Source organism: Vollenhovia emeryi, unplaced genomic scaffold (assembly GCF_000949405.1).
Source record: "Vollenhovia emeryi isolate VEMERY1.0 unplaced genomic scaffold, V.emery_V1.0 DF939134.1, whole genome shotgun sequence".
Taxonomy (NCBI): Eukaryota; Metazoa; Arthropoda; class Insecta; order Hymenoptera; family Formicidae; genus Vollenhovia; species Vollenhovia emeryi.
The window spans coordinates 295,796-320,419 of NW_011967232.1; the positions used below are offsets into that span (position 1 = coordinate 295,796).

General features: G+C 48.0%; 1 protein-coding gene across 8 annotated transcripts in view; it reads right to left on the bottom strand.

The window, feature by feature from the left end:
• Positions 1-24,624, bottom strand: part of LOC105567774 (tyrosine-protein phosphatase Lar) — a 419,078-nt gene that overhangs the window by 129,163 nt on the left and 265,291 nt on the right. For 5 of the 8 annotated variants that reach the window (XM_012022901.1, XM_012022895.1, XM_012022898.1 and 2 more), the window contains 3 exons: positions 18,840-18,878; positions 5,374-5,505; positions 3,889-4,047 (listed from right to left, as the gene is read on the bottom strand). In XM_012022901.1, the coding sequence (XP_011878291.1) occupies positions 3,889-4,047; positions 5,374-5,505; positions 18,840-18,878 (330 nt within the window). The remainder of the gene's footprint in view (positions 1-3,888; positions 4,048-5,373; positions 5,506-18,839; positions 18,879-24,624) is intronic. The other 3 variants (XM_012022900.1, XM_012022896.1, XM_012022899.1) reach the window with 1 other exon arrangement.

The following is a 24,624-nucleotide window of genomic DNA, read 5'->3' on the forward strand; positions in this document are numbered from 1 at the left end:
GTAATGCTCGCTGATCCTTACATTATATCCGATATCCTCGCGCATCACCTCGCATTTATTGCCCCTATTGTGGTTCTACAAGTGTTCGAGTCTCGCGACACGGGCACGAAGGCGCGACGCAATTATTGAAAATTGTATTATTATTATTGTACAAAACCGTCGCAGATCTAACGGAAAAATATTTCTACGACTGACAACTCGATTTCGTGTAAACTCTACTGTTGCATTAGCGAGAGTAACGTAATGCTGCATAGCAATTATAGAATAATTGTCACTTTCGACGTAATGTCAATATCTCCTAATCATTATAAACAAATTTATTTTGGAAATGCGATAAGTAAAACAAATAAACTGCAGATGCTCGGTCAATATTTCAATTATCTGACCAATCGTTTATGCGTTTTTGTTTTCTGTATGCTCGTATCGCATAACCACGCGCGATCGCTACGTCATTATATCATTACATGCCTCGGCTAACAATTAATCGCATTATCCGAATGAGGCTTTACCGCGAGCTTGCAGGTATTTATCGTATCAATGGATTGGATAACGAAGTTTGCGCGGTATACGTACGGTTGGGGGTCGATATGGCCGACACGAGCTTACGTGTGGCAGTAAATAGCGAAGCACATGGTGCGCGAAAATGTCACTTATCAAGTAGTCCCCTTGAATCATTTCTGTAATTGAGAGACTCGGCAGAAAAAAATTAACTATCGGATAATCGCTCGTGAAAGTTTTACACGAAGTGTAGAAGCGATCTCTGCGCAAAAAAGCGGCGCCTCCCTCGACAGTCATTTCGCGACGTATAAACGAGGATACGTTTTAAAAAATATACAAACATAAATGCACACGTGTGCGTTGTTGACAGTCAGCGATTAATCAGGCGAGAGGAGAAAAAGGTGGCGAGCTTTCGCGGTATGCGTCGCGATTTAGCGCGCAATTAGCAAACGCGCTCTCTTGACAGTCGCCCTCTTTCCCTGCGCGGGGCCTCAATTTGGCCTTTAATAACGGAATACATAGACGGAATTAACTTTGTCTTTCATCAAAGCTTTTTTTCGTGCGGCCTTAAAAAATATCTCGGCCGGCCAGTCGGAGTAAAAGCTCGCTGAATTATTTGGAGTGCGAGCAGAAGCTCGGGGCGACGATGTGGCGCAGTCGACATGGAATGTACAATATTTTGCTTTGTGATGCCGACGAAATTATTTTCATTTATCAGGAAGTGCGCTCTCTCTCTCTCTCTCTCTCGCATTAATGATTCGCAAATAAAATAGGAATGCGAATAAACGGTACGGCAAAAACTGACGTTGAATTTGACGTGTACTGATTTCACGGTAGTCCACGCACGCGCGCATTATTATTGCGCCCGTGGGAGCAGGCTCATCTGGCCGGAATCAACTTTATAACAAATAAATTGAAATCGCGGCGTAGGTTTCAGAGAATCAAGTGAATATCCGTGATTTACGAGGAACTGCCGGGGACCGGCCACCGGATGAGAGCAGCATTGACAGGAAATGTCCGACAATCGAGATAAAAAAATGCTTGACGCGGCGTATTGGATCGGTCGGTGCACGGCGCGCCATCGACCAACGAAAACAAGATGGGTACGGAACGAAGAAAGCCCAAAAGCGCACGGGAAGGACAGAAATGCGGGTCGGTCGTTGTTTTCTGCCTCCCGTCGCGGAAATCACGAGCGAACGTGGATTCGCGAAGAGAAATTAGAATCGAATTAAAAAGCTGGCCAAGCCAATTAAAATGTTTTGCGAAAGTTCAAGAGATTCTCCCTCAGGAACGGTGGGGTTTCGCGGCGCGGTGGTTTTTTCCACCCTCCCCATTACGTCGTTTGCCGTCTGGTCGTCGAATCGGACGCCATTAAGCCAACCGTTCTTCCGTATAAATACCGCATAGAGAAAATAGAGGCAGAAAGAAGTCCGGTAAAACGTGGGCAAAGTTTCTGTTTAATTTCAGAAAGATTTACTTCGCTGCGCTCGCTGTATCGACGAAATTAGCGGCACTCGAGCAACGTTCCGAGAAACGCTGTATCTAACATCGGCGTATCGAACATGTGGTTGAGACAAAGGGAACTTGAACTTTTTTTTTAATCTCGGGGATTAGAGGTGATCGTGCGTCACTCGAGACCGTCGTTGATAAATCACAAATGAATGACACGTAGTCCGCGTCGACTCGAAGTGCGTTTAAGCGAGGTTTAAATCAGTAAACAGTTCCGAAGCCGTTATCCGCGCGCGTCGCACTCAAACTCCGCGGTACGGGCCAGGAAGCTTAAAGCTTCGAACATTACCAAACGGTAGCAGCTGTCCCGGAAGCTTCCTTTAAATATTAAACAACGTAGCGACGTCCCCGATAGCGCTAATAGTTATTACGCGATATCGTACCGGGGAAAACTGTCCCCAAGGCAAGTGACTTTGTTATAAAACACAAACCGCGTGCTCGGGTACACACCCCGCCACCACAGGAAGGATAAAACTAGAACTTTCCGTCGTATCGTATAACGTAGTCCTTTTGAGCACGAGCCTGCCGACGAAAATTATGCGGGGACATGCAGTTTCAGAATAAGGGCCCTTCTCTTTCTTTCATGCGGCGCTGTCGTAAAAGCAAAATTTTACGCGGCGCGGTTGAGTGATATATCCCTTTTTCCCGGCTTACGTATATAAGTCGCAAGGATACGCGATGTGTACTTTGGTTCGCTACTCGTGACCTCGTGCTGGAACCGTACGTGAAGGAACCGATTATCTCCACGTACTTATTTCGTTCAATCGTAAATTTTCATTTACGCAAAGTTTAATTAATTCCGAGCCTTAACACGCTCTTCGATAGTTTGCGTATTTTTTTGTGACTTTTGAATGGACGTACGAGCAGATTTTTATCGCAAAAGAACGCAGGGTAAATTTAAATGAATTTTTTAAATAGAGATGCGAGACAATGGCGGAGAATAATTTAATTTGTAGCTGAGCTCTCCTGAAATAAAATTATTACAGAAGAGGCATATTTGAATCCCGCGAGAACCAATGATATTCATTATTTAATCGGGAAACGCGTAAGACAAATGCACTCTAAACAATAACTGTTTGAAATTTTAAATATTTTTATTGTCGCCGTTTTCAAAATGTTTATTAGTGTGCAAAATTTCAAATATTTTATAAATGTTTGGTTTTAGTTGGTGTTTGATATATTACACACGTAAAAGTGTTTGATTTTCTGAATAACTGAAATTTTATGCAGATTAAATGTTTTATTTTTAATAATGCTATAACAAGCGTTGAGTTACGTTTTGCAAAAAAAAAAACAGTAGGTATATGTTTGTCAAAATTTTTTAAGTCTTTCAGTCTTAAAAAAGTTTTTATTAGAAGTTTGTAAGTATGTTTCATAAGTGTGTAATTAGAAAGTGTTTGAAATGCAAATCTGTTTGAATTTCTAATAGTCGTACACAAATTGTGTTTTATTTTGTTCCCGTTTGAAAATCAAACGAACATATCTGTTCAATTTGACTCGTGTTCGATTCTAGCAACACAATTTTATCAGGTTCTGCAAAGTTTGAAAGTCAATCACTTATATGTGCAAGTGTTTTAAATTCAAGCGCTTTTCTAATTGTGTTTGATAAGTCAAACATTTTTCTGTTTTAATGTTTATAATTCAAACACAATGAACCGATTTTTAGAGTGTAAGCAGACAAAATCGGTCGAAGACGCGACCAATTAACGGCTCCCTTTCTTTCGTTTCCGTCTTGAAATAGACGGTAATTAAGAGGTACAGAAGCGTTGATTGTATAAAAAATAATCCCCCTTTGAGAAATAGGCTTCTCTTGCCGAAGAATGGGGGATTCGCTTGTCTACCGGCGGAAAAATGAACGATAACAATGGCAATCCCACTTACTTTCGTAACCGGTGAGCGTGGCCTCGGCTGAAACAGCGTCGCCGACTCCGTTCTCAGCTAGGCACTCGTAGTTGGTATTGTCGCGCGACGGCTTGACAGGTTCGATCCGCAGTAAAGCACCATTTTCATACTGGTGCACCACATACCGGGACTGGGATTCTGTCGACATAAGACGGAAGATTGAGGCGGACGTCCGCGCCGTAAAAAAAGGAAAAAAAACGCCCGTCACAAAAGGCGAGGGGGAAAAATACCGGCGCGATCGAGGGCGCGCGCGAAAATGATCGGCGGCGGCAAAGGGCGATATAAGATCGAAAATTGCGCCGTTGCGGAATCTAATAAAAGGGGAGTATGTGTGTCTCTCGTATCCAATTCCGCGGCCCGAGAAATATTGAATGGGAATTGGATCGCGCGTCTGTATAAATTTCGAGAGAGCGGGCGGGCCCGTCCCCTGTTATCGTCTCCCCCGTCCGTCCGCGCTCACCGCGAATTGGCGTCCAGAATGTTACAAGCGGTCGCTGGCCATTATCTCGTCGGGTGTTCCTCGTCGGATTAGTGAGTCGTCGGCGACCCGGGGCGATCGTTCGGGCACATACATTCCGCGGATTCAGACCGAATGTTATGCGAAACCATCGCGCGTCATCGGGATCATCTCGCGGGATTTGCCGGTCCTTCCGAATATATGAGAGTGTAATACACGCGGAGCTAGAGATTCGATCTTCAAATTGACATTTCCGAGTTTCGCGATAAGTGGTTCACTTAGTTCTCGGATAACGCGCAAATACATATGTGCGACTAATTTACGTCACTAGATCTATGTTTGGCGCTTAACATTCTGTCAATATTGGCAGTTCTCTGTTGGGAGGAAACGCTGTTATATATAAAATAGCGTTTTGACTGACGCAGAAAAGAAGCTAAATTAAAACGCTTTTTCTGAAACAACGCTCGGTTTATGGAAATACATTCGTAGTTTACTAAAGGTCAAGCGAATTAACCGCAAATTCATGAATATTGCAGGAACAGATTTCACATTCTATGGAAGCTATTGTATTACAAATGGATGTAGCTGGTAGTCAATGTATGCAACTATTTTCGAGGAATTACTATCCTGGTCATTGTAATTCAATTTATGGACATATTATAACGTCGCTGATTGATTGATCGGGGGGGAGCCTGACAACCGAATTCGCTATATAAGAATAGTTAGGACCGATTACAAAAAGGAGCGAGATGTGCGCGATGCAGGACGAAATGTACAAACGGAGAAAGACGAAAAGGAAAATCCAGGTCAGGAGGACTTTTTAATTTCGATAAATTCTTCATTCGGTCTCACCGTGACGTCTGGTACTCGCGAAACGAGAAGTTACCGATTTCGCGCGGGTCGAGCGCCGAAGAGCGCACCCTCGGGCATTCTCGATCGGTGGACGACGATTCGAAGACGCAAGCCGGGTCGGAAAGGAGAGGGTTGGCGAAAGTGTACGGACTTACGTGAGATTCTTTTGCCGTTCTTTCGCCAGTGTATCTGGGGCGACGGTGCTCCTTCCGCAGTGCAGTAGAAGCTCGCTATCCCGCCTGCCTTCACCTGCTGCGATTGTGGCTTCACCAGGATCGTCGGCGGACCTGCGAACAAAAAGATCACGCGGGGTTCTCTGATTAGACTCAGCTCGCAATAGGATCTCAGTGTAATGATCGCGCGGCCGGCCTGCCATTTGAGGCGCATTTTGAGGCTTTGTCTGCTTCAACGCGCATTTCGTAAAAATAAGTTTTCTTTTCCGCGTCGATAAAAAACCGGGAGACAGATTAGAGAATGCAAAGAGCCTGCGAGTGTCTCTTTAATTGACATCTATTTAACTAGATGCTATTTTTGTAAAATAATTTAGAAATATCTTTTGCATCTACATGTTATTTACAGTTTCTCACAATGATATTGCCTTCATTACGTAAGGTTAGTTTGACGATAAAAAATAATTTGAAACACTTACAAACACTTGCAGCCTGTTTTCGTTATTAAATCATCAATTTTATTTTGAACACAATAAAGAGTTATTAAATTTGCGTGTAATAAAAATATTAATAGTAGTTGAAATTAACAGCGCTAAAGGCAGGATAAAATCGTGGAATTGTACCTAGATAAAGATTATTTCAGTTATTTGCACTGGAAATCAGGTGGTCGTTTCATAAAGAATCGCAAAGTAGCAGGAAGTTATATAAAACTGAACCCTTCGTTCATGAAAATTGCGCGTTTTAACGTTTCTCGTTTCTCGTGTTAAAATTTAAGTAAAAAGTTCACGGTTGCGCTCCCTCGCCCGCTCAGCCAGCGTTGGAAAACGTTAATTTGCAAAGGAAAATTGCAGTCCTCGGTTACGCAGATATTTTCTTTCTACATCAGCTCTGCTTGGGTAATTAGTCTCCTTCTCGCAATTCGGGTCATTAGTCTACTTTCCATCATTTCGAATGGCTCCCGTAGATTTCAGTTGAAATGCAGAAGGAAATGACGGACAGCGTCAAGCGCGAAGCTTGCGAGAAAATTCTCGATATGCAAAAATGGCCGGAGATCGGTCAAAAAGCGGAACACTCCAGTTTCGGAGCGAGGCGGCGGGGTTTCCCGAAAGAGAATCGAGATCCCGAGAATAACGTTCCCGATAATTGTATCGGGTTCCGAGCGGGCGTTTGCAGCCTTCTACGAATTAACGTCGTAAAAGTCCGATCTGATTGCGCTCGCGAAATTTATACTCGTCGGGCGAGAACGGCGTATCTCTCCCGTCATCGATCGCGCGGCGTGGCGCGGCGCGGTGGTTACACGAATGCACCGGGCCAGAAGTCGGTGACCGAAATTAGTGGATTTAGTGCGGCGGCAAGTCCAAACTGCCTCCGCTGCTACGCTTTTAACCTCGGGAATAAAGAGACGGCCGGTGCAAGATGGATGAACGTGACGCGCTCCTTTGTCAGACCGACGCCGCGCTCCGCTGCGACGTCGAGCGGCCTCCGGAGAAAGAGGAGGGGAAGGGGGAAAGGGAGAATCGTCGTAGAGAAGGGACGACACCTAGAGATGCGATATCTGGAACGACTACCGTTCGTATTAAATTGGTCCCGAAACTTTGTTCGATCGTGCCGATCTCACGTCGGGAAAATCGGCACGTCGTTTATGAGCATTATTTCCGCGAGTTGAGAGCTCGAGTGAAAAGCGCAGCGTCCTGCGAGAGGCTGGACCATCGACAGCGTGATGACGACGTGCCTCGAGATGTGTACGGGCTTTTTATCTTATCGGGAAGGGGAAACCGCTGACCAAAATCTTGTACACCAATGTCCACTAATGCCCAGTGGGCATTACTTTATCTTGTTTTATCTTATTTTATCTTTATAATACCCCAGCAAGATCTAATGCCCAAACTAATGCCCAGTAATGCCGCAAATCTGTACACCACAATGCCCTTAGCGGTTTCCCCCCTCGTCTTACCGTTTTAAGCTTATTCCACGACGGACGCAAAGAAATCGGCCAACGACAGTCGAACATTCCTCCCATATTTGACCGCGATTGGTCAATTTCTTGCGTTGCGGCTTAGCGTCTTGCGTCCATTGTAGAATAAGCTTTACAGTCGAACGTTGCGCCAACATCGATCCCTGATCTGCTCGGCTTAGCGAAACGACTATCCGTAACGAGACTAATGGATAATAATAAAATGCGACTTTCCATCGCGAAGGGTGTTAAAAGAATGTTTATCTTGGCGCAGTCGAGTTAATGCCGACGTTTATGCGATCGTTTCACGACCGAAAAATATCTGCCCGACGTTTACGGGTGCACCCCCGGTACACGATAAACTCGACTTATACTACTTGCCGCGGCGCGGCATCGGCGTCTCCTTTTTCTGGGTCATTAGACATACTTTTACGACGTCGGAGTACATCACACGCAGTAAAAAACTTTTTAATCCGAAGTGCAATCGTTCCGGGAGAGTTCGCGATCCCCGTGGCTCATGCGAGATTTTATTGCAGCATTTTTAAAACGGCGACTGCCCATCGTATCATCAAGTGACACACTTTATCGGACATAAAAAGAAGAATGTATCGAAAAATAATACGCGGTTTATCGCGGTAAACGTTGACGCGGCATCTCGCAGTGTACGAGAAACACTCTTCGAATGTTACGGGCATTTAAGTAGCCTTTTATTTCTATAAAATGCAAGCTTTTGTAAAATTTAACTCTTGTATTGTAGGAGACTGTTGTACAATTACGAAAAAACAAACACACGGACAGAAATTAATACAAGTGAAAGAACCCGAGTTGAAATTTTGACCCTGTATTGAACCTTTAATTCTATTATATAGTAGGACCTAAGAGAGGTCGAACTGCAAGTACAAAATTTACTCCTACCTTAAAACTGATAGTGTCGAAATTTCTACTTTTGCCAATTTAGCATTAAAGTAGGTCCTTTTGAGTAGGAGCTAAAGTAACTTTTTAGAATTAAAGATTCAAGGGAGGAGTAAAAAATATAATGTCATCAAATTAGGTTATTGCTGGTCTATGTAGGTGTATAGGTCAGCTAAGTAGGTGTAAATTATCCTTAAAAGTGTCAAAATAGCACCAAAATTTCGACTCGGGAAAGAACGGAGATAAGTCGAACGTGTTGCGTTGAATTTTATTAACAGCCACTTAATCTCGCCAACGGGGAAGAAATCGCGGCGAGGGGGAAAGGGTGCGAGATAACCGTATAGATAAAAGCGGCCCTTTTTACGGAAGGAACGGGAACAAAAATGCAGCGGGAATAATGAGCGCGAGCTCGTCGTTTTCGCCGTGAAAAGTTAAACTTGCAAAAATGCATATGTACAGGAGGCTCGACGATTCTACAGCTGACAGATACGACCATTCTAATCTACGAACGCAGGTAGTGGACACTTGACGCACGTACGCGCACACACGCGCGCTACGGTCGGAACGTAATTTAAGCTAAATATTATTCCGCCGACGAAGCACGGGTAATTTTTGATCGAATTTTGCATTCGAAATTACTCTTATCCGAACGTATTGTACCTCCGCGCGCAATTGTCGTTCTACCGGAATTGCTCGTAACAGGTCCATTAGTCGACCACGGTCGCTGTGTACACATAGGACACGTATACGCATGTACAACAAGGCTACGACTTACCGCCCTCGCGTACGTGTGCGTGCGTAGCTACGTGTACGTGTGCGGCGATGCTTTTTATACAATTTGCTGCGATTTTATCTCGTGAACTCGCGGCGTAACGTTCGCAGACACGTTCCGGAAATGTGCGGTGCCTTTATCGCAATGCGCGTGGCTAATACGATTGCTATTATAGAATAGAATTTCAATAAATTGAGATAGAACGGTACAACAAGTAGCTTCCCAAATACTGGACTTCCCTGAGAGTAACAGTTTGTTTGAAGAGACATTTGCAGCGCGGCGTTGGTATCGACGCGACGTAAATGAAATGCAAATTATACACAATCGGGGAAAGGGTTTGCGACACCATTCGCGGAATGGCGTTTCCGTGCGATCAGAATCTTCAAAAGTTCCGCTGTATACGGAGGAGCGAGTGCCAGTTAAATTCCGACACAGCAAATACCGAGTCTATCTCCCGACTGCAGCAGTTTTCGATCTTCCGCCGCTAAAAGTGACCGTTTGCCCGATTCCATTAAAAGTGGATGAACGGGGAAACAGAGGGATAGAACAAAAATAGGAAAGAGGTCGTTCGCGAAGGAGGACCATCCCCCCCACTGCGTCTGGTACTATCGATTCGATCCGGCTGGTCAGCAATTCAAAATGCAATACAGATAAAGCTCGCGGGGGATATAACAGTGCCAATGTGCAATTTGTTTCATTTAATTGTCTGCGTAATTTAGCCGCTGTGTTCATTTTGCTTCGTTTTTCGACCGTAGACGCCGGAGTAGCCCGGCCCGCGCAATAACCCAAGACAATTTTTCTAACCATTTTTCCCCTCTCTCCTCCGTGAAATCCTGAATATATAATATCTAAGTCGTTCTTCTATTGTGCACGGGCAAGATATTACTTTCTACGCGACTTTAAAGGGTTTGCAAATCATTAACGGCAAACTAATATCTGTTAATTTGGAACGATCGAAATTAAGCTGGTAAATGTGCACGCATTCATCGGCCGCAATCGTAAACGTATCTGACGCATGCGCTATTAACCTATTATATTCCAATAATTGATTTATCGTACCTGACCGTTGGCTGGAAATATATGTCGCAAATATAACGGAATATAATCTTTATGAATTCCAAGCCAATTGTGGCGAAGATTTAATTTAGCGATATTTTTGATGTAACGAATTAGAGCGCGTGCCCGAAAATGCGTCGAATATTTGAGGGTTAATTTACTTTAGCCGCTGACATTTATTTATCCGAAATTCCCCATTCCCGCTATCCTCTCTTCGCGAATAAATCATTTTCGGTGAGAAGATAAAAAAAAATCGCACGAGAGGCCGATGAATGTGATTTTGACTGAAACGATAAGGGAAAAACACGCGAGAGGTGTAGGGGCGCGTTGTCAAGGCGGGAGTAATAGCTCGGCTCGAAAAATATTGGAAAAGCTTGCACGTGCCCGCCGCTCGCTGCTCTTTCCTGAGAGACTCGCGCGCTGCCGGGTTGCACGCGAGCCGGCGAGTGTACACAAAGATTAAACGCCGGTGAAAATTAGATTGCGAAAAGCGAGGCATGCCGTCGTTGCATCCCGCGAAATGAATGTCGGACCACTTTTAAAGAGAGAGAGAGAATGAGAGAAACGAGGAGTGAAAGTGAGGGAGGAGAGACGCTCCGGTGGAAATGAAAATAGTAACACAGGACAAAGACTTTCAGGACGATCCTCGCGCGTATCCACGCAAAGTTATCCGCGCGTAATTCTCGTGTGCAACACACGGGGAAGCGTTTCTCGTCCCGCGATAAAGCCATTTGCGAAAAGGTCAGAGTCCAGCGCAATCGGGGACGCTGGCGACCGGGTCGTGAGACATTTCGCGACGTAAGTCGTCGGTATTGGACGCATTCGCCCGGGCGTTCCAGATGGATTCTACCTTACCCCTTGCGCGACGCCGGCGATCGCGACCTTTCGCGCGAATCGATCGCGAATCCGTATAAAATGCGCGACGGCAATATCTCATACTTAAAGTTTATAGCTATTCGGCACGGGCTCAGATAACTTGGAGAAAAAGTTTCGCTCCCGGTGTCGGCATTACATTTTATAGCCCGCCACGTCGTAATTGAAAAAGTAGCCGATAACGGAGCAATCTGCATGCGATTTGAATAACATTACGCGTTACTGACTACCGAACGTATTATAAAATCGATTCGAGGCTGGCGAACGCACGCGCGAACGATGCTTCGTGACATTGCGCAAAATAATATATAAAAAAAATGAAAAGGAAGTTTCTCAAGAGCCGCCGGTAGCGACAAATATATTCGTACAATAATAGAATTAGCGATCGGCAAAAATATGGGGGAGAGTGGCGGCCGTCGCGCGGCCGCGTTGATACCGTAACGCTTCAATCAATTTCGTCACGTGGTTAATCCCTGAAAGGCGTGCCCGTGCGAGCGGTACTATCGCTAATTAATATCAAAATACAGCCGTATTAAAGCCGTGATTTTCAACGAAGACCCGCGCGCATCGGAAAACGCGCGGCCGCTGTAGGAATATTACTGAAAATACGCGGCAATTACATTAACACGCTCCCCGCGGGCTGTCGAGGGCGAGTTTTGGTGGGCGAATCGCGAAACAAATACGGGATGCGTTTAAACGGATTCTGATGTACGCCCAGCCTCTAAATAACACGCGAACGTGAGCGAGGGCGAGGGCGAGCGCGCCGTACGCGGGGCTCATTTATGGAAACGAAGCGGGGGCGGTAATTACGGATCGGGAGTCATTTCGGGCTCGCCGGTACCACGGCCGAATTCGAAAGAGGACGGACCTCCGCGCCGGCTCGCTCGAAATTTCGTGCCGTCCGTGTTCGCCGGGTCGATACACCGTGTGTGCAATTTCCGATGCAGCTACAGAGTCGTCGCGCCGATGTCATCTCGCTTCCACTCGCCAACCATTGATTGTGAACGCGGCCATTTATGCAAACATATATATACATGTGTGTGTATATATGTAATATGCAATGAGCTCGCATTAAACCGTAACGTCCGCGGGGGCGAAAGGTGGCTGCAAATGTGAGACGCTGGTAGGGAGAGAAGAGGGCGCGGGACAACAATGCGTTCTAGAGACCCTGTAATCAGAGACTGGCCGTAAGAGTTCGTCGAATTCCCGCGAGTGAGAGAGAAACATAGGCCATCTCACTCTTCTACGACTCTACGATCGGTTCTCTCTCACTCGCAGGAATTTGACGAACTCTTATGGCCGGTCTCTGATTACAGGGCCTCTAATGCGTTCGACAGGCGAACACACGTGCGCGAGTACAACGCGGGTTTATCATAGATAATTGCGCGGAATTTATTCGCATTTTAGCATCAAAATCCCAGGGCGCGCTCCGTCCAGACCCCGTGCGCACGATCTCTTTCGCGTTCGACCGTATGGTAAATATTAATTTAATTTAAATGGGTTTTCATCCACGCTCTTCTGCGTACTGATACACATTTCAAACTTGGCCGAGATAGGTGAGCCGTGCGCGCGGCGTAAGGGTGAACTTGTGTCTCACTGCTCGAATATGATGTGTTAACAACGCCGACTGGAATCTGGCCGGGTTAAAATAATGAAAATTTCACCGGCGCGGCGCGCGGGCTGCATCGACGTAACACGAGAAAACGTATACGCTCATTTGAGCAAACATTGAACGAAACAAATGTAATTAAATTGAAATTTATACGAAAGAGAACGAGAATATAACGTCGACATGACTTTCTTTTTTTTCCTACGCTTGACATTCGTTCTTTTTCACTCGTACAATATTTTTAGACAAATGCACACGGTACTTGTGCAAATTGACATTTTCGAGACACATTTTCACGAAAACTGAACATGCAGGCGAAAAAGAGTCGCGATTCGCCCTGAACTGTCGTTCGGAGGTGGGTATTAATTTCAATAATAGGAGCGGCAATTTATTTTATATCGCACACGATTACCTACATTCCGGGAATTGGATCGAACTAAGAATACTCATCTATTCTGAATAATCTCGTTTATTCTCATTGTACGATATTCGAGGTTATTTTCGCCGAAACACTCTGATCGTTAAAATACATGCGCTAGATATCCGAATCTTCGTCAAATTCGACAAAGATATTTCAATGTAGCTTTTCAATATTTCTCGTAGCTGAATCGACACACATACGAGATCGCGTCTCTTCCGCGCGAAAGACGCGACGCCACGCGTTCTCCACTCTTGACCAGTCGTTAAGGGGATGCTGGGGTGATTCTGCAACTTTTGGCACCTTTTGCTTCTAGAACTGTCAATTCGCGAAAACATTTGTGTAATATACTAATTATGTGGCTTTTGTGTACGAACCGACAGTGTTCCACTATTCAGATTAAGTCAAAGAACAGCATGGTATCAATGAAATTAAGTTTACGAGCTTAACAAGAAGGTTACCTAACCTACAACTTATTCGAGTGAATAGACTTCTTGTTAAGCTCCTAAACTTAATTTCAATGATCCCATGCTGTTCTTTCACTTAATCTGAATAGTGGGACACTATCGGTCCGTACACAAAAGCCACGCAATTTGTATATTACACAAATAGTTTCCCGAACTGACAGTTCTAGGAGCAAAAGGTACCAAAAGTGCAGAATCACTCCAGCATCCCCTTAAACATCATCTCGTTGATTCCGATCGTTTCAGGATTTTAATATAACGCAGCGTGTTATTCAATTGAATCGCGTTATTTTTCTTTGACTGCGCTAACGAGGGGCGGGAGGGGGAGGGGGAGGGCGCGCGTTCGTTCTCGCGGTTCCACGACTGACGTCGCACGGTCGGAAAAATTGCAATTTATTCTCCTTTGGAATTAAAGCGTCCATTACGGCGGAGCTTGATATCCGCCAGTAACGCCGGGCCCGGTTACCTCCCTATCCATCGCCTAACGTCGCCGGCACTCTAAAACCCCTTTCCGCTCGGCACTTCCGCTACCACCACCTCGTTCGTTCTTTCCTCCGCGATAAAGTTACGCCGCTGAAAGGAGCGGACGGGGAACCGACTCCGTCGACGCCGGGCGCGATTTGTCAACCGGGGGATTATCCGTTTTCCGCGTTCCTTTAATGAGATAAACAACGGTGCCGGAGAGACGCGCGCCGCGCAACGGCAGGGAGGAAAGAATAATTTCTACGGCGACACGAGGAGACACGGCGGAAGATTCGTTACTCTTCCCGCGCCTGGCGCCTCCTTAATTTATTCACTCGTCCCTTTCGCCGGGGGAGAAGTGAATGCAACCCGCGAGCACTCGCGCCTGACTCGTCTCGACGAAGCTCTTTCCGCACCCGAGATGTTATCGCCGACAATGCGAATCATTGTTCGCCGTGGCGTTCCATTTCAAATTTTTCTTAATATCGTACTTTCTTCACCTCCGCCTACCTGCCCCTCCTCCCTTTCTCCCCGTCTCTGTTTCCGGATCCCGCGGAAACGTTCTATCAAACGAAAACCCGAATTCGAGAAGCTTTGATTCCTGTGGTACGCGAAATAATTACATTTTCGTCGCTGACCGAGCCGGATCCGACGAGGGGATCGGTGAAACACGCCGGGACTGCGGATCGCGATCGCCAAATTCCTCGATGGGTGCAACGATGCGTCACTTTTGCACGCGCGGAGCACGGGAAGTCGCACGGGATAGCACAACAACCGCGCCGCTTCGATACGTATGCAAAGTGAATGCGTTTAACCAACTTCTCGCGGAGAATTTCCATTAGTCAGGCTGGAGAACGACAGTCCCGTTCGGCGGAAGCTCGCACGGGCACGAGGTGAGGGGGCAGAAGGGGTGGGGGGGGGGGCGGGCGATACTGGCTTGTTTTCGAGATACCAAGCCGTCGAATGATTTCGAATCAACGCGTCTGGTAGCGCGTATAATTCAATTTGAATATGTATACGGGGCCCCTGCGGCGCGCGCGCGCATCCACGTTTCCCATCGAGACCCGCGGTAATTCCCGCGTGCATATACGTGGGGTGCACTTCTCGCGTTCTCGCTCCCTCACCCACCCTCGGTTCGTGTAATATAGATATTACCGTCAAGAGAATATTACCGCCCCCTCTCATCCCGCCCCGCGGCCTCGCGGCGTTTCTCTTTTTCCACTTGTGCGCCAGCTATCTACGGCGAGCGCGCGTTCGCCGGGGGATGGATCATCGGTTATCGAACGCGCGTTCGCCGGGATACTTTAATCTCCCCCGTTCGCGCGCGTCGACGATATTTTTATAACGCGCGACGCGCCTCAAATTTTTTTTCCACCCTCTCGCGCTCGCGCCCTCCGGGGAAGCTTTCAGGCGGCGTCACGAGGGATTTCTTTACGAGCGGTATGATGCTGATGGCGGCTGCGGAACGACGGGAGGGCGGGACAACCCCCGTGTCGAACGACCGCTCCCTCTCCCTCGCCTAAGAGCGTCTCCGCGGGGCAAGTCCGGGTGGGCGGTGGGTTGGCGCGGCGCGAATGTCGAAGGGCCTGCGCTGAATTTATGCAGATGTATGCCGGCAATATTCTAAATAAGTAGGTAGGTGCACCCTCCCCGCGGCGCGCAAGCCGCGCCGGATTCTACCAGCCGGCGAATCCGACCAACCAAACGCGATCATCCACCGTCGCCCTCGGCTCGTTGTAAAGTCGCGGCGATAGCGAACGGCGTCTCTACGGCTGTTCTCTCGCGGCGGCGTCCCGGCGGCGTCTTCGGCGCAATTAGCGTTTCTTAGCCGCACTCGCGTTTCTCCGAGTGTCTTGACGACGACGACGACGGCGGCGGCGGAGCTTCTTGCGGCGAGAACCGAGGAGAACAATCGAAGTCCCAGTGGGAGAGTCCCCGCAATTCGGCGAACTTGTGAATATTCACGAGGCCCCGCCGCGCGCGCCTTCGAGGTCTTTCTTGAATTATCTAATCCCGAAACAACGCCGCGCGTATTCCTTCGTAACGTGCCAGCTATACACCCTGGTCTGAAACCCGGAGACTTTGTCCGCGTCGCTCGCTCACGTTTCATTCGCGAACTACGCTCTCTAAAAGTCAATCGGTGGATTTTCACGCGTGCAAATGTTAGTTTTTGTAGTTTAATTAATAAATTGGCGTTTCAGAATTAACGATACCATCGTGCGTTCCCAGCTCAAGTTATTCGCAAACATTAAAGGGAGCGATTGCAACGAATCGTCGGGACTGAATTTTTACTCTCTACAAGTCAATCGGCGGATTATCGCTGGAAACATTGAATACTCTGGGGAAAAAAGATAGCAACCCATTTTGGGGCCCACAATTAGTAATCGAATTATTTGGATTCTTCGCAACTCTAATCTTTTACGAATTTTACCCCGCGTAACTAAAAATCGCAATTAGCTATTCTATCTATATCCAAGATTTTTAAGTAATACTAATCAATTCTCTCAATTAGTTCTGTCGATATTCAGTAACGGAAAGATAATTTTCACTTAAGAGGCACTAACTGAAATGTTAAGTTGCTTAACTACAAAAAAATGGTCAAAAATTTTCCCAGAGTGTTACGAACAATCCAAATAATTCGATTACTAATTGTGGGCTCCAAAATGGGTTGCTGTCTTTTTTTTTCCCCAGAGTAGTCACTGATTTACAAATATAAGTATAGCACAGCGACTTTCAGTGGTATACACTGGAAATTAGTGGCTACTCACTGTTTCCAGCGATAATCCACCGATTGACTTTTAGAGTAAAAATGCAATCCCGACGATTCGTTACCATCGCTCCCTTTAATGTTTGCGAATAGCTTGGGCTGAGAACGCACAATTGTAGCGTTAATTCCGAAACGCCAATCTATTAATTAAACTACAAAAAATAACATTTGCACGCGTAACTCTCAAATATTTAACATACTGCATATAAAATAATTTAATGATTGAGCTTCAGGGCTATGGATTTGTACAACGTAGGAAAAATTTACAAATAATTATTAAGTTACGCAGCTGTTATTAAATCTTTCCCTCATTACGTACGTACAAGCTGTACTCTCTCTCTCTCTCTTTCGTGTTTTAATTGGAACTTTACCGCGCGCGCTATTTATTTAAGAGAATACAATAAAAGGGTAACAAGCATTAATTCTAATCTGAGATTACCGATTGCGCCATTTACTGGGAGGGCCTCGCTTCTACGCGAAATAACTCGATTTTCATCGCCGTATAAACAGTTCCCGTTTCTTTAACCCAATCGTCGTTTAGAAACTCATAGACGGTGCACTTAACGGCGCCGAGGGTCGAGGAGGATGAAGGGGTAATACCTCGGCGAATTTCAGCGGTCGAGTGCGCTCTTGCCGAGCGATGAGAGGGCAAGGACGACTTTCAATTTACGCAAGAACCGCCGCCGTCACGTATGCGCATAGATTAGTAGGTCGCCCTGCGACGTAGACGTAGCGCCCTAATCAGCACTTGGCGTTTTAACGCGGTTAATTGCGCTTCAATTAGCCAAGGGGGGGTCGTGCCGCCTTCTCGTCCCCTTTCCAACCCCGGGGAGGGAGGGGAGGGGAAGGGTGGGACTTTCTTGCTGCCGCCGTTGCTCGCGCGAGCAACGCGCGGAGGAACTTTCGCGATCGTCGGGCCGTAGCGTGCAATTAGGTGCAAAGTCCCGTGCATTAAGAAGACCGGCAAGAACCGTTAAAAGACATTGCCAGCAGAAGATTAGTCGACGATAACGTCGGAGTTACATTGCCGTTAAAGCGGCGCGCATTAGCGTAATGCTCGAGTGTGTTATTTTTCCCCCTCTCCCTCCGGAAAAGACGGTATCTCGCTCTCGCTTCGCGTTATGCGTGCGCGCATACTCCAATCGGCGACGATTACGCCGCGACTGCCCCCTCTCCCCTCCACCGCTTCCCCCGGAGCGTGGCGCGAGAACGAGAGCGAACGAATAGACCCCTCGCGAGGTAGACGTGAGAAAATTATAACGTTAATTGTCGCGTCGCACGCGACGCGCGAGGCGGAGGGTGACGGAGGCGCGCAGCAGCCTCGAAATTCGCCTCCTCGCGCAGGCCGGCGGCGGCGGAGAGGACCCGCGTCGCTATCAGCCGCGAAATAAATCACAGAATCAATTCTGATACATACCGGGTGGCGCCATAAATAAAAGTGCGAGGTAACCGGAGATACCGCGCGCCGTAGATCGCGGGGTGTCTGTTACGCATAACCGTGCGGGAGGAGATGGGGTGGGTCGGACGACGGAAACAAATGACAGCGCATAAGCGGGTGGAAACACTCGAAAGTCGGTTGTTGTTGCCGCGACGGCCGCGACACGGTGGTCGCGGCCGAATTTGAAATTCAAAGCGTCCGGAGAAAGCCGGGGCCGATAACGGAGGATCGGAGGGACGTAGAGGTAAACAGACAGAGGCCGCGATAGACGAGGAACGAGCGCGGGCACGGCCGCGGGACCGGGGCAAAAATACACATTAGCGGATTTGAAATTTAGATACCGGAGCCCGCGGCTCCTCCCTTAACCCCGGAGTGCGAAATTGACCGGTCCGCGAGAGGCCGGAGGCCGATTTGCCCGCGCGTGTCACGAAACGCCCGATCCCCCCCCTCCCCCCCCTGGAGTCTGATCGATGTTACGTGCGCGAGGTCCACTTCTTCTGACCTCGTTCCCCCTCCCCTCCCTATCGTGCACGGGGGAGTGTATTTTTGCCCAACGAGCCGCGTACTACAGGGTCCCGCATTCGTTCCACGCCGGTCTACGGTACGCGGTGCAGGTACGTGGCGCGCGAGCGCGAGCGGCGCCCTAGATGTTAGCCGGGCGGATAACATCGGGCGTCCCCCGGCGCTCGCCGCCCCCCTCGGTTACGAGCGATTGTTTGTACTTACTTGTCATGTACGTGATGTAGTGCGAGTCGCTGATGTTTCCTGAAAGAAGCTCGTTGAGTCTCGAGTCGTGCGTAACGTCCCCGGCGACGCCTCGCGGGGCCCGCGGGCGTCCACGTGGCCCGTCACGCGCGAGCACACGAACACCATGAGTCACATCTCGTTTCTCTCGTCGTCGATATTTCGCTGTACCAACCCGCCGAGCTTTAACGCAGTTTTACCTAATCTAATTATATCCGTCCATTAGACGGCCGTGCGGCGGGAATTGATCGCGTAATCGCGTTCGCGTACTGATCGGTTTCCGCGAGAGCACGCGCCTGAATTCATATAAATGCGATAAATGATATCGGGCTGGTTAAGTGTAACTGCCCCCTCCCCCTCCCCTTCCACCGTGCGCCTCGTGTTTACCGTCGCAAGGAACGCGTATCTGATCGAGCTCGATAAAGCTGGAAACGCACGAAAGAACTCACGCAATAAGACTCGAGAATTCCAACCAATCGAAATTTTCAGTATTGTTCAAGTTCCAAAATGGCTGCACACGTTAACGACTCTCATCGGTCACTTCCCTTAAATCTTTAAGTGTCTTCGTGTATTCGGGCCTAACCAGAGCGAGGAATATACGCGCGAGCTTTCGATATCCCTCTCGAATTTCATCGCCGACTTCGGAGCCACGAAGGCATGCCATCGACACGCGACTTGCATCTCTCGATAATACAGTCGCGCTCTCTAGGAGAGCCGTGTCGATCTCCTTCGACTTGGAGCATTCGCGTGTGTGAAAGCGGCGGGGCATTGCACGAACTCTCGGGGAGGCACGAAAAGGAGTCGGTAGGGCGAGGGGTGAAGAAGAGAGAGAAAGGAAGAGAGAGAGAAGGGAGGGAGAGAGAGAGAGAGAAAAGGGCGAGCTGGTTCGCGGTGGTTTGCGAGCGGGTCGGTCGGCGGCTGTCGTGAAAGCTCTCGGAAAAGCGTGAAAGCGCGAGATATGTTTCGCATGCGTTCCCAATTCGCGGAATATAACCGTCGCCGTCAACGGCGATCGCGATATATTTTTACGTTCAACGGTTTAGTATTCATTCTTGTAAGGTCGTTACCTCGTGTTCGCGCGAATAAATGAATCGCCAATGGGCGCGCTTTAAAATTCAAAGTATCCGCGCTGCGAGGAATTAAAGCGGGGAAATTATAGCCCCTGCCAAAATTATACAAAAGGAAAACCGCGCGCGGTCTATCATTATTCCTTAGCTAATAATATTAGTCCTCCATCTATCTTTTACAATTGTACCCAAATTATGCCGAGTATGCAATTATAAACCGTCTAAAATAGCTAACGAAGGCCTGACAGCGATTTCTAAAAACCGACGAATTAAATTTACACCGTATAATGCCATCTTACTTACTAATCTTCACTTTTTACTTCAAAACATAATTTTATATTTCGTCTAATTTTAAACAGGTTAATATTATAGTAACCGTAATATTAAAAGTACTCTAAGGCAATATTAGTGACACATTTATATCCTTCCAGATTAATTATTAATCGTGTTTGTTTGCCTGTGCCATTGTCTATTGCAAAATTGATCTGTTTTTCAGTCAGCCAGACGCGCCGCCGTCGCACGTCGGTAATTTCCAAGACGCGTGTAATTCGTTCAACGGCAACACTTTTCGTGATAAACGCGAGCGCGCGCGCTCCTTCGTGCGTGAAGCTCCTCGTGGTAAACAGGCGGGATGCGTCCCGAGATACGCAATCGCGACGTCGCCATTTCGGGCGCGCACACGTCAACCAAACCACTGTTATTCCGTCTTGTTTGCGGAGCTCTCGGCGCGAGCATACGTCGCCGTCGTCTCTCATCGTCGAAGAGATCTCCCACGAATAGAACGGAATATTAATTTGGCGACATTGCGCGCGCGGAGGTATCGGCGCGCTGCCTCTTCTCTTAGACCGGGTGGATGTAAATTAACTTTGAGAAACAATCTCGCGTCGTTAACTTGCTGTATAATAACGCGGGCGTGGTACCGCTGTGCCCTTTCGCGCCCTTCGCTCCGGCCGGGACGCCACCGAATTCACCTCCGTGGGAATACGGTGGCCCAATCGCCTCCTCCCCCTCCCCCATCGACGTCGAAGAGAGTATTTAGTCTTGGTGCGCTTTTGGCGGGAGATCGCACGCTGTGGTTTCCAGGGGATCACCCCATTGCCACGGATGTTATGTATGTTTCAGTCCAGTTTCACCACCGCCAAACTCTGCACACCGGTGTTGCAGTGGTCTTGGAAAAAGCCCCGTTCTCTCCTTCTACGAGTGACAATGTCACTCGCAGGATTCATCGATCAGATTATTCGTGACAGTCACGACAGTAGGCGGCAAGTTACGCGTTCGCGCGTACTCCCCCCCCCCCCGCGATTTTACGCGTTCGCTTTAACGGCACTCGTTAAATTCGCCGCTCTTAATAATCGAGGCAACGTCGACGTCGTCGACAACGACGACTCGTTCCCGATAAGGAGTCATTACGCTCCGTTTTATATTCGCGAGACGTAAATAAGTTTGCGCGAAGGGGCGGGCGGAATTATGCGCTCGAGTAACGTCAGTGTATCGGCGACGGGCACCCATAACCGTATTGCGCGAGATTATTTTCTCGGTCATAAAAAGTTACGTGTCACGGGCCTTACACGCTCGTACGGGCGGGCACGGGATGCGAGACACGAAAATTGCCCCGCCGTCGCTATGGGAGCCGGCAAGGTTTTTACGATGGGAATCGGGAGCACCAAAGCGACTCTAGCTGATGAGCACCCGGGTATCGTTTTTTTTCTCCCCCTTTATCTCGCCCAAGTGGTTCCTTTTTTTTTTAATTCGGTACGGTTTCTTTCGATTCGCAGATTCGCACGGATGTTACGTTTGTTAATCCGACGGGAATTAACTCGTATGTAATATACTCGACCGCTTTCGAATTCTCGTTCGGTGAATTCCGCTGGTTGCTCCACCATCGAGCTCTTTGAGACGTCGCGTCCCGGCGAGAGGGGAGCGCGGCCGAGCTAATTTATGAGAAATATTTTACATGTTTCGGAATTTTTCAATCCCTCCCCTCCGCCTTTCGTTTCAGGACGCGCGCACGCAACATCTCGAGGATCTCGGTTGTCGAGCCGAGCAAACAGCGAAATTTATCGAGCGAGAATTCGAAAACGCTCGAGTGTGTATAAATGCATTTTATAATTAGTTCCCCTACCGCGGGCTAACGTTAAATTAACGTCAGCCCACGGCGTTATGACGAAGTTGCCGTGCAACGGTAACTTGCGAGCGCGATACGTCACGCCGTTGGCAGAGGAAATCCATGCGGGGCCGGCATAATGTGAATCTATAACTCAACTCATGCATCTCGTTATCGCGAATTGGTGTGCGCGCCGCCGTCTCATCGGGCCCCCCCGATGATAAAGGCGTTTCCGTGCCGTTCAGGCAATTCCATCCGTCAGAAAAATATCGAATTGGCTCGGAGCAAACATTTGGTTTTTGCAAACAACAGTTTTAACTCGTTTTATGCTTTCGTAGTGTTTACTTTGCAGCACGTTTATCTGATAGCCGCACCGATTGTAAGTGAAGATTGTCCGTTCCAATAATCGCGCGTAAATATGCCTCCCAACGTGCAGGAGAAACTGGGTCGTTCGAAAAAAAAAATATATATAGACGCAGGAGGAAGGGAAAAAAACGGAGCCGAAAGAAAGAGACGCGCTCGCGCGCGTTCAATTCGATATATATTTAAATAGGTTCGCCATTACCGTGAATCGAGTACGATGCCCTGTCGGCATCGTGGCTCGACGATCCGTATATAACTGACCTATTTACGGCGGCCGCGGCCATGGCGCCGAGATACGTATCGCGATCACGTGTGTACCGCCGGCTCGATCGTATTTTCGTGCGAGTCCGAGGGATCATGCGAGCCGGTCCGCGCGCGCAAAAGCGAGCACCCGTCGCGAGGGGTAGGAAGGACGTTTCGAGAGGACGCGCACGATCGTCTCTCCAGCGTGAAAAAAAAAATAACGCGTGACTAGATCCGCGTAGACGAGAATTCGACGATCGGTCATTAAAGTCTCGCGTCCGCGCGTATCGTATTTTCGTCCGAGATCATGCGAGCCGATCGTAAAGCGTGTAAAAGCGAGCTACCAGACGTTGCGAGGGGCAGGAAGGGCGTTTCGAGAGGACGCGAATAATCCTCTCCGGCGTGAAAAAAAAAAATGACGCGTGGCTACCTAGGTCGGCGGCGACGAGACAGAATTCGACGATCGGTCATTAAAGTTTCGCGTCCGCGTATCGGGGGATTCCGCGAATTCTGACATCACCGACGGTGGCATTCCGTCGCGGATTGACAGGTGCGCGCGTGTGTTGTGTGTGCGTGCATGTATGGATTTTTATTATCACTCATTCCGCGCGGGTTCTTCTTCATCGGCATTCCGGGCTGCTATCAGACCCGCGCATTCACGCCGTCGAATTCCTACGGCACCGCTTCGGCGACGAGGGATATCTATCTTAATGGAAGCAAGACGTTGCCGTCGCTCGTGCCGGCGAAACTCAATATGAACGGCGAAAGGGGAGGAATTTTATGGGCGCATCAGACACCCGACACTCGCTAAATCGCGGCTTATTGCGATATTATACGCGACGTGCGCGAACAGTTCGTGCCGCCAACGTAAAATGAATCGTTTCGTTCAATTTTCGCCGTTACGAAACCCCAGTTAGCCCTTCAACGTTTGATACCCCTACTAGAATTCAAATCGCATCCGGCGATTCGGAAGAAACGAAGAACGATGCTGCGTAACGCAAAGGGTTCGGGCTGCCGGGATCTCAAAAGCTCGACGAGCTACCTGAATTAATTCGGCAATGTCACCGGCTGCCGCGCGATCAATTTTAACGACCGGCATTATGATCTCGGGCGTGTAGTTTGTATCGGTTTCTCACGGGGGCTGATGATGTACAACGTTGGCGAGCGATAGGCAAATTCGCGCGGCGAGCCTCGTGGCGAATTTGCCTATTGCGTTCGATACTTCTTAAACTACACGGCAGTTCCGGTAGTTTAGGTTACTCGCTAATCCCAGTGGTCCCACGGGGCTAAAGTATCACGATATGAATACAATAACGCTCCGTATCGCGCTTACACGGACAGAATTATCCCACAGATGAAATTTTTATTTAATTTCTATAAAATCGTGGATTAGACGTGTGTCCCGCGAAAATCGATATAATGTTTTCCTACTTTGTGGAAACAACAATACAGTTGCAACAATATATGCCATTTCAAAGGGAGGGGGTGGGACCAATGGCATAAAATGGTCGATCAGAGCAGTTAATTAACGCATCTCTCCGATCTCGACTGCGTCTTTCCTCGTTTGCATTTTGCCAATTAAGCGACAGGCAGTTAACTAATCGTCGTTTAGCGACACAAGTAATAATTAATAAGAGGAAAATTGATCGTATCCAGCTGCGATATAGTTATAACATTATCAACGAAACTGGGTAACGACGCGGCGGTATATGGAAATACGACGCGGCACGTATTTCCTTCGCTCCCCTTAATTTCATTGGCAATATTCAGATCTTCGCGAGTTCCTGAAATCCCATCTATCCTATATAGGTACCATCCTCCATCCTATCCCTCTTTCTCGCTCTCTCGCAATTGCTGTGCCGAAGTTTCAAATTAATTGACGTTAAACCTGCTTCGTGGCGCTTCGGATATGATGATACGCGATCAATATAGACCAATATACCGCGAATGCATCATGCGAGATAGCTTGTTTGTCAGTTCATTCATAACA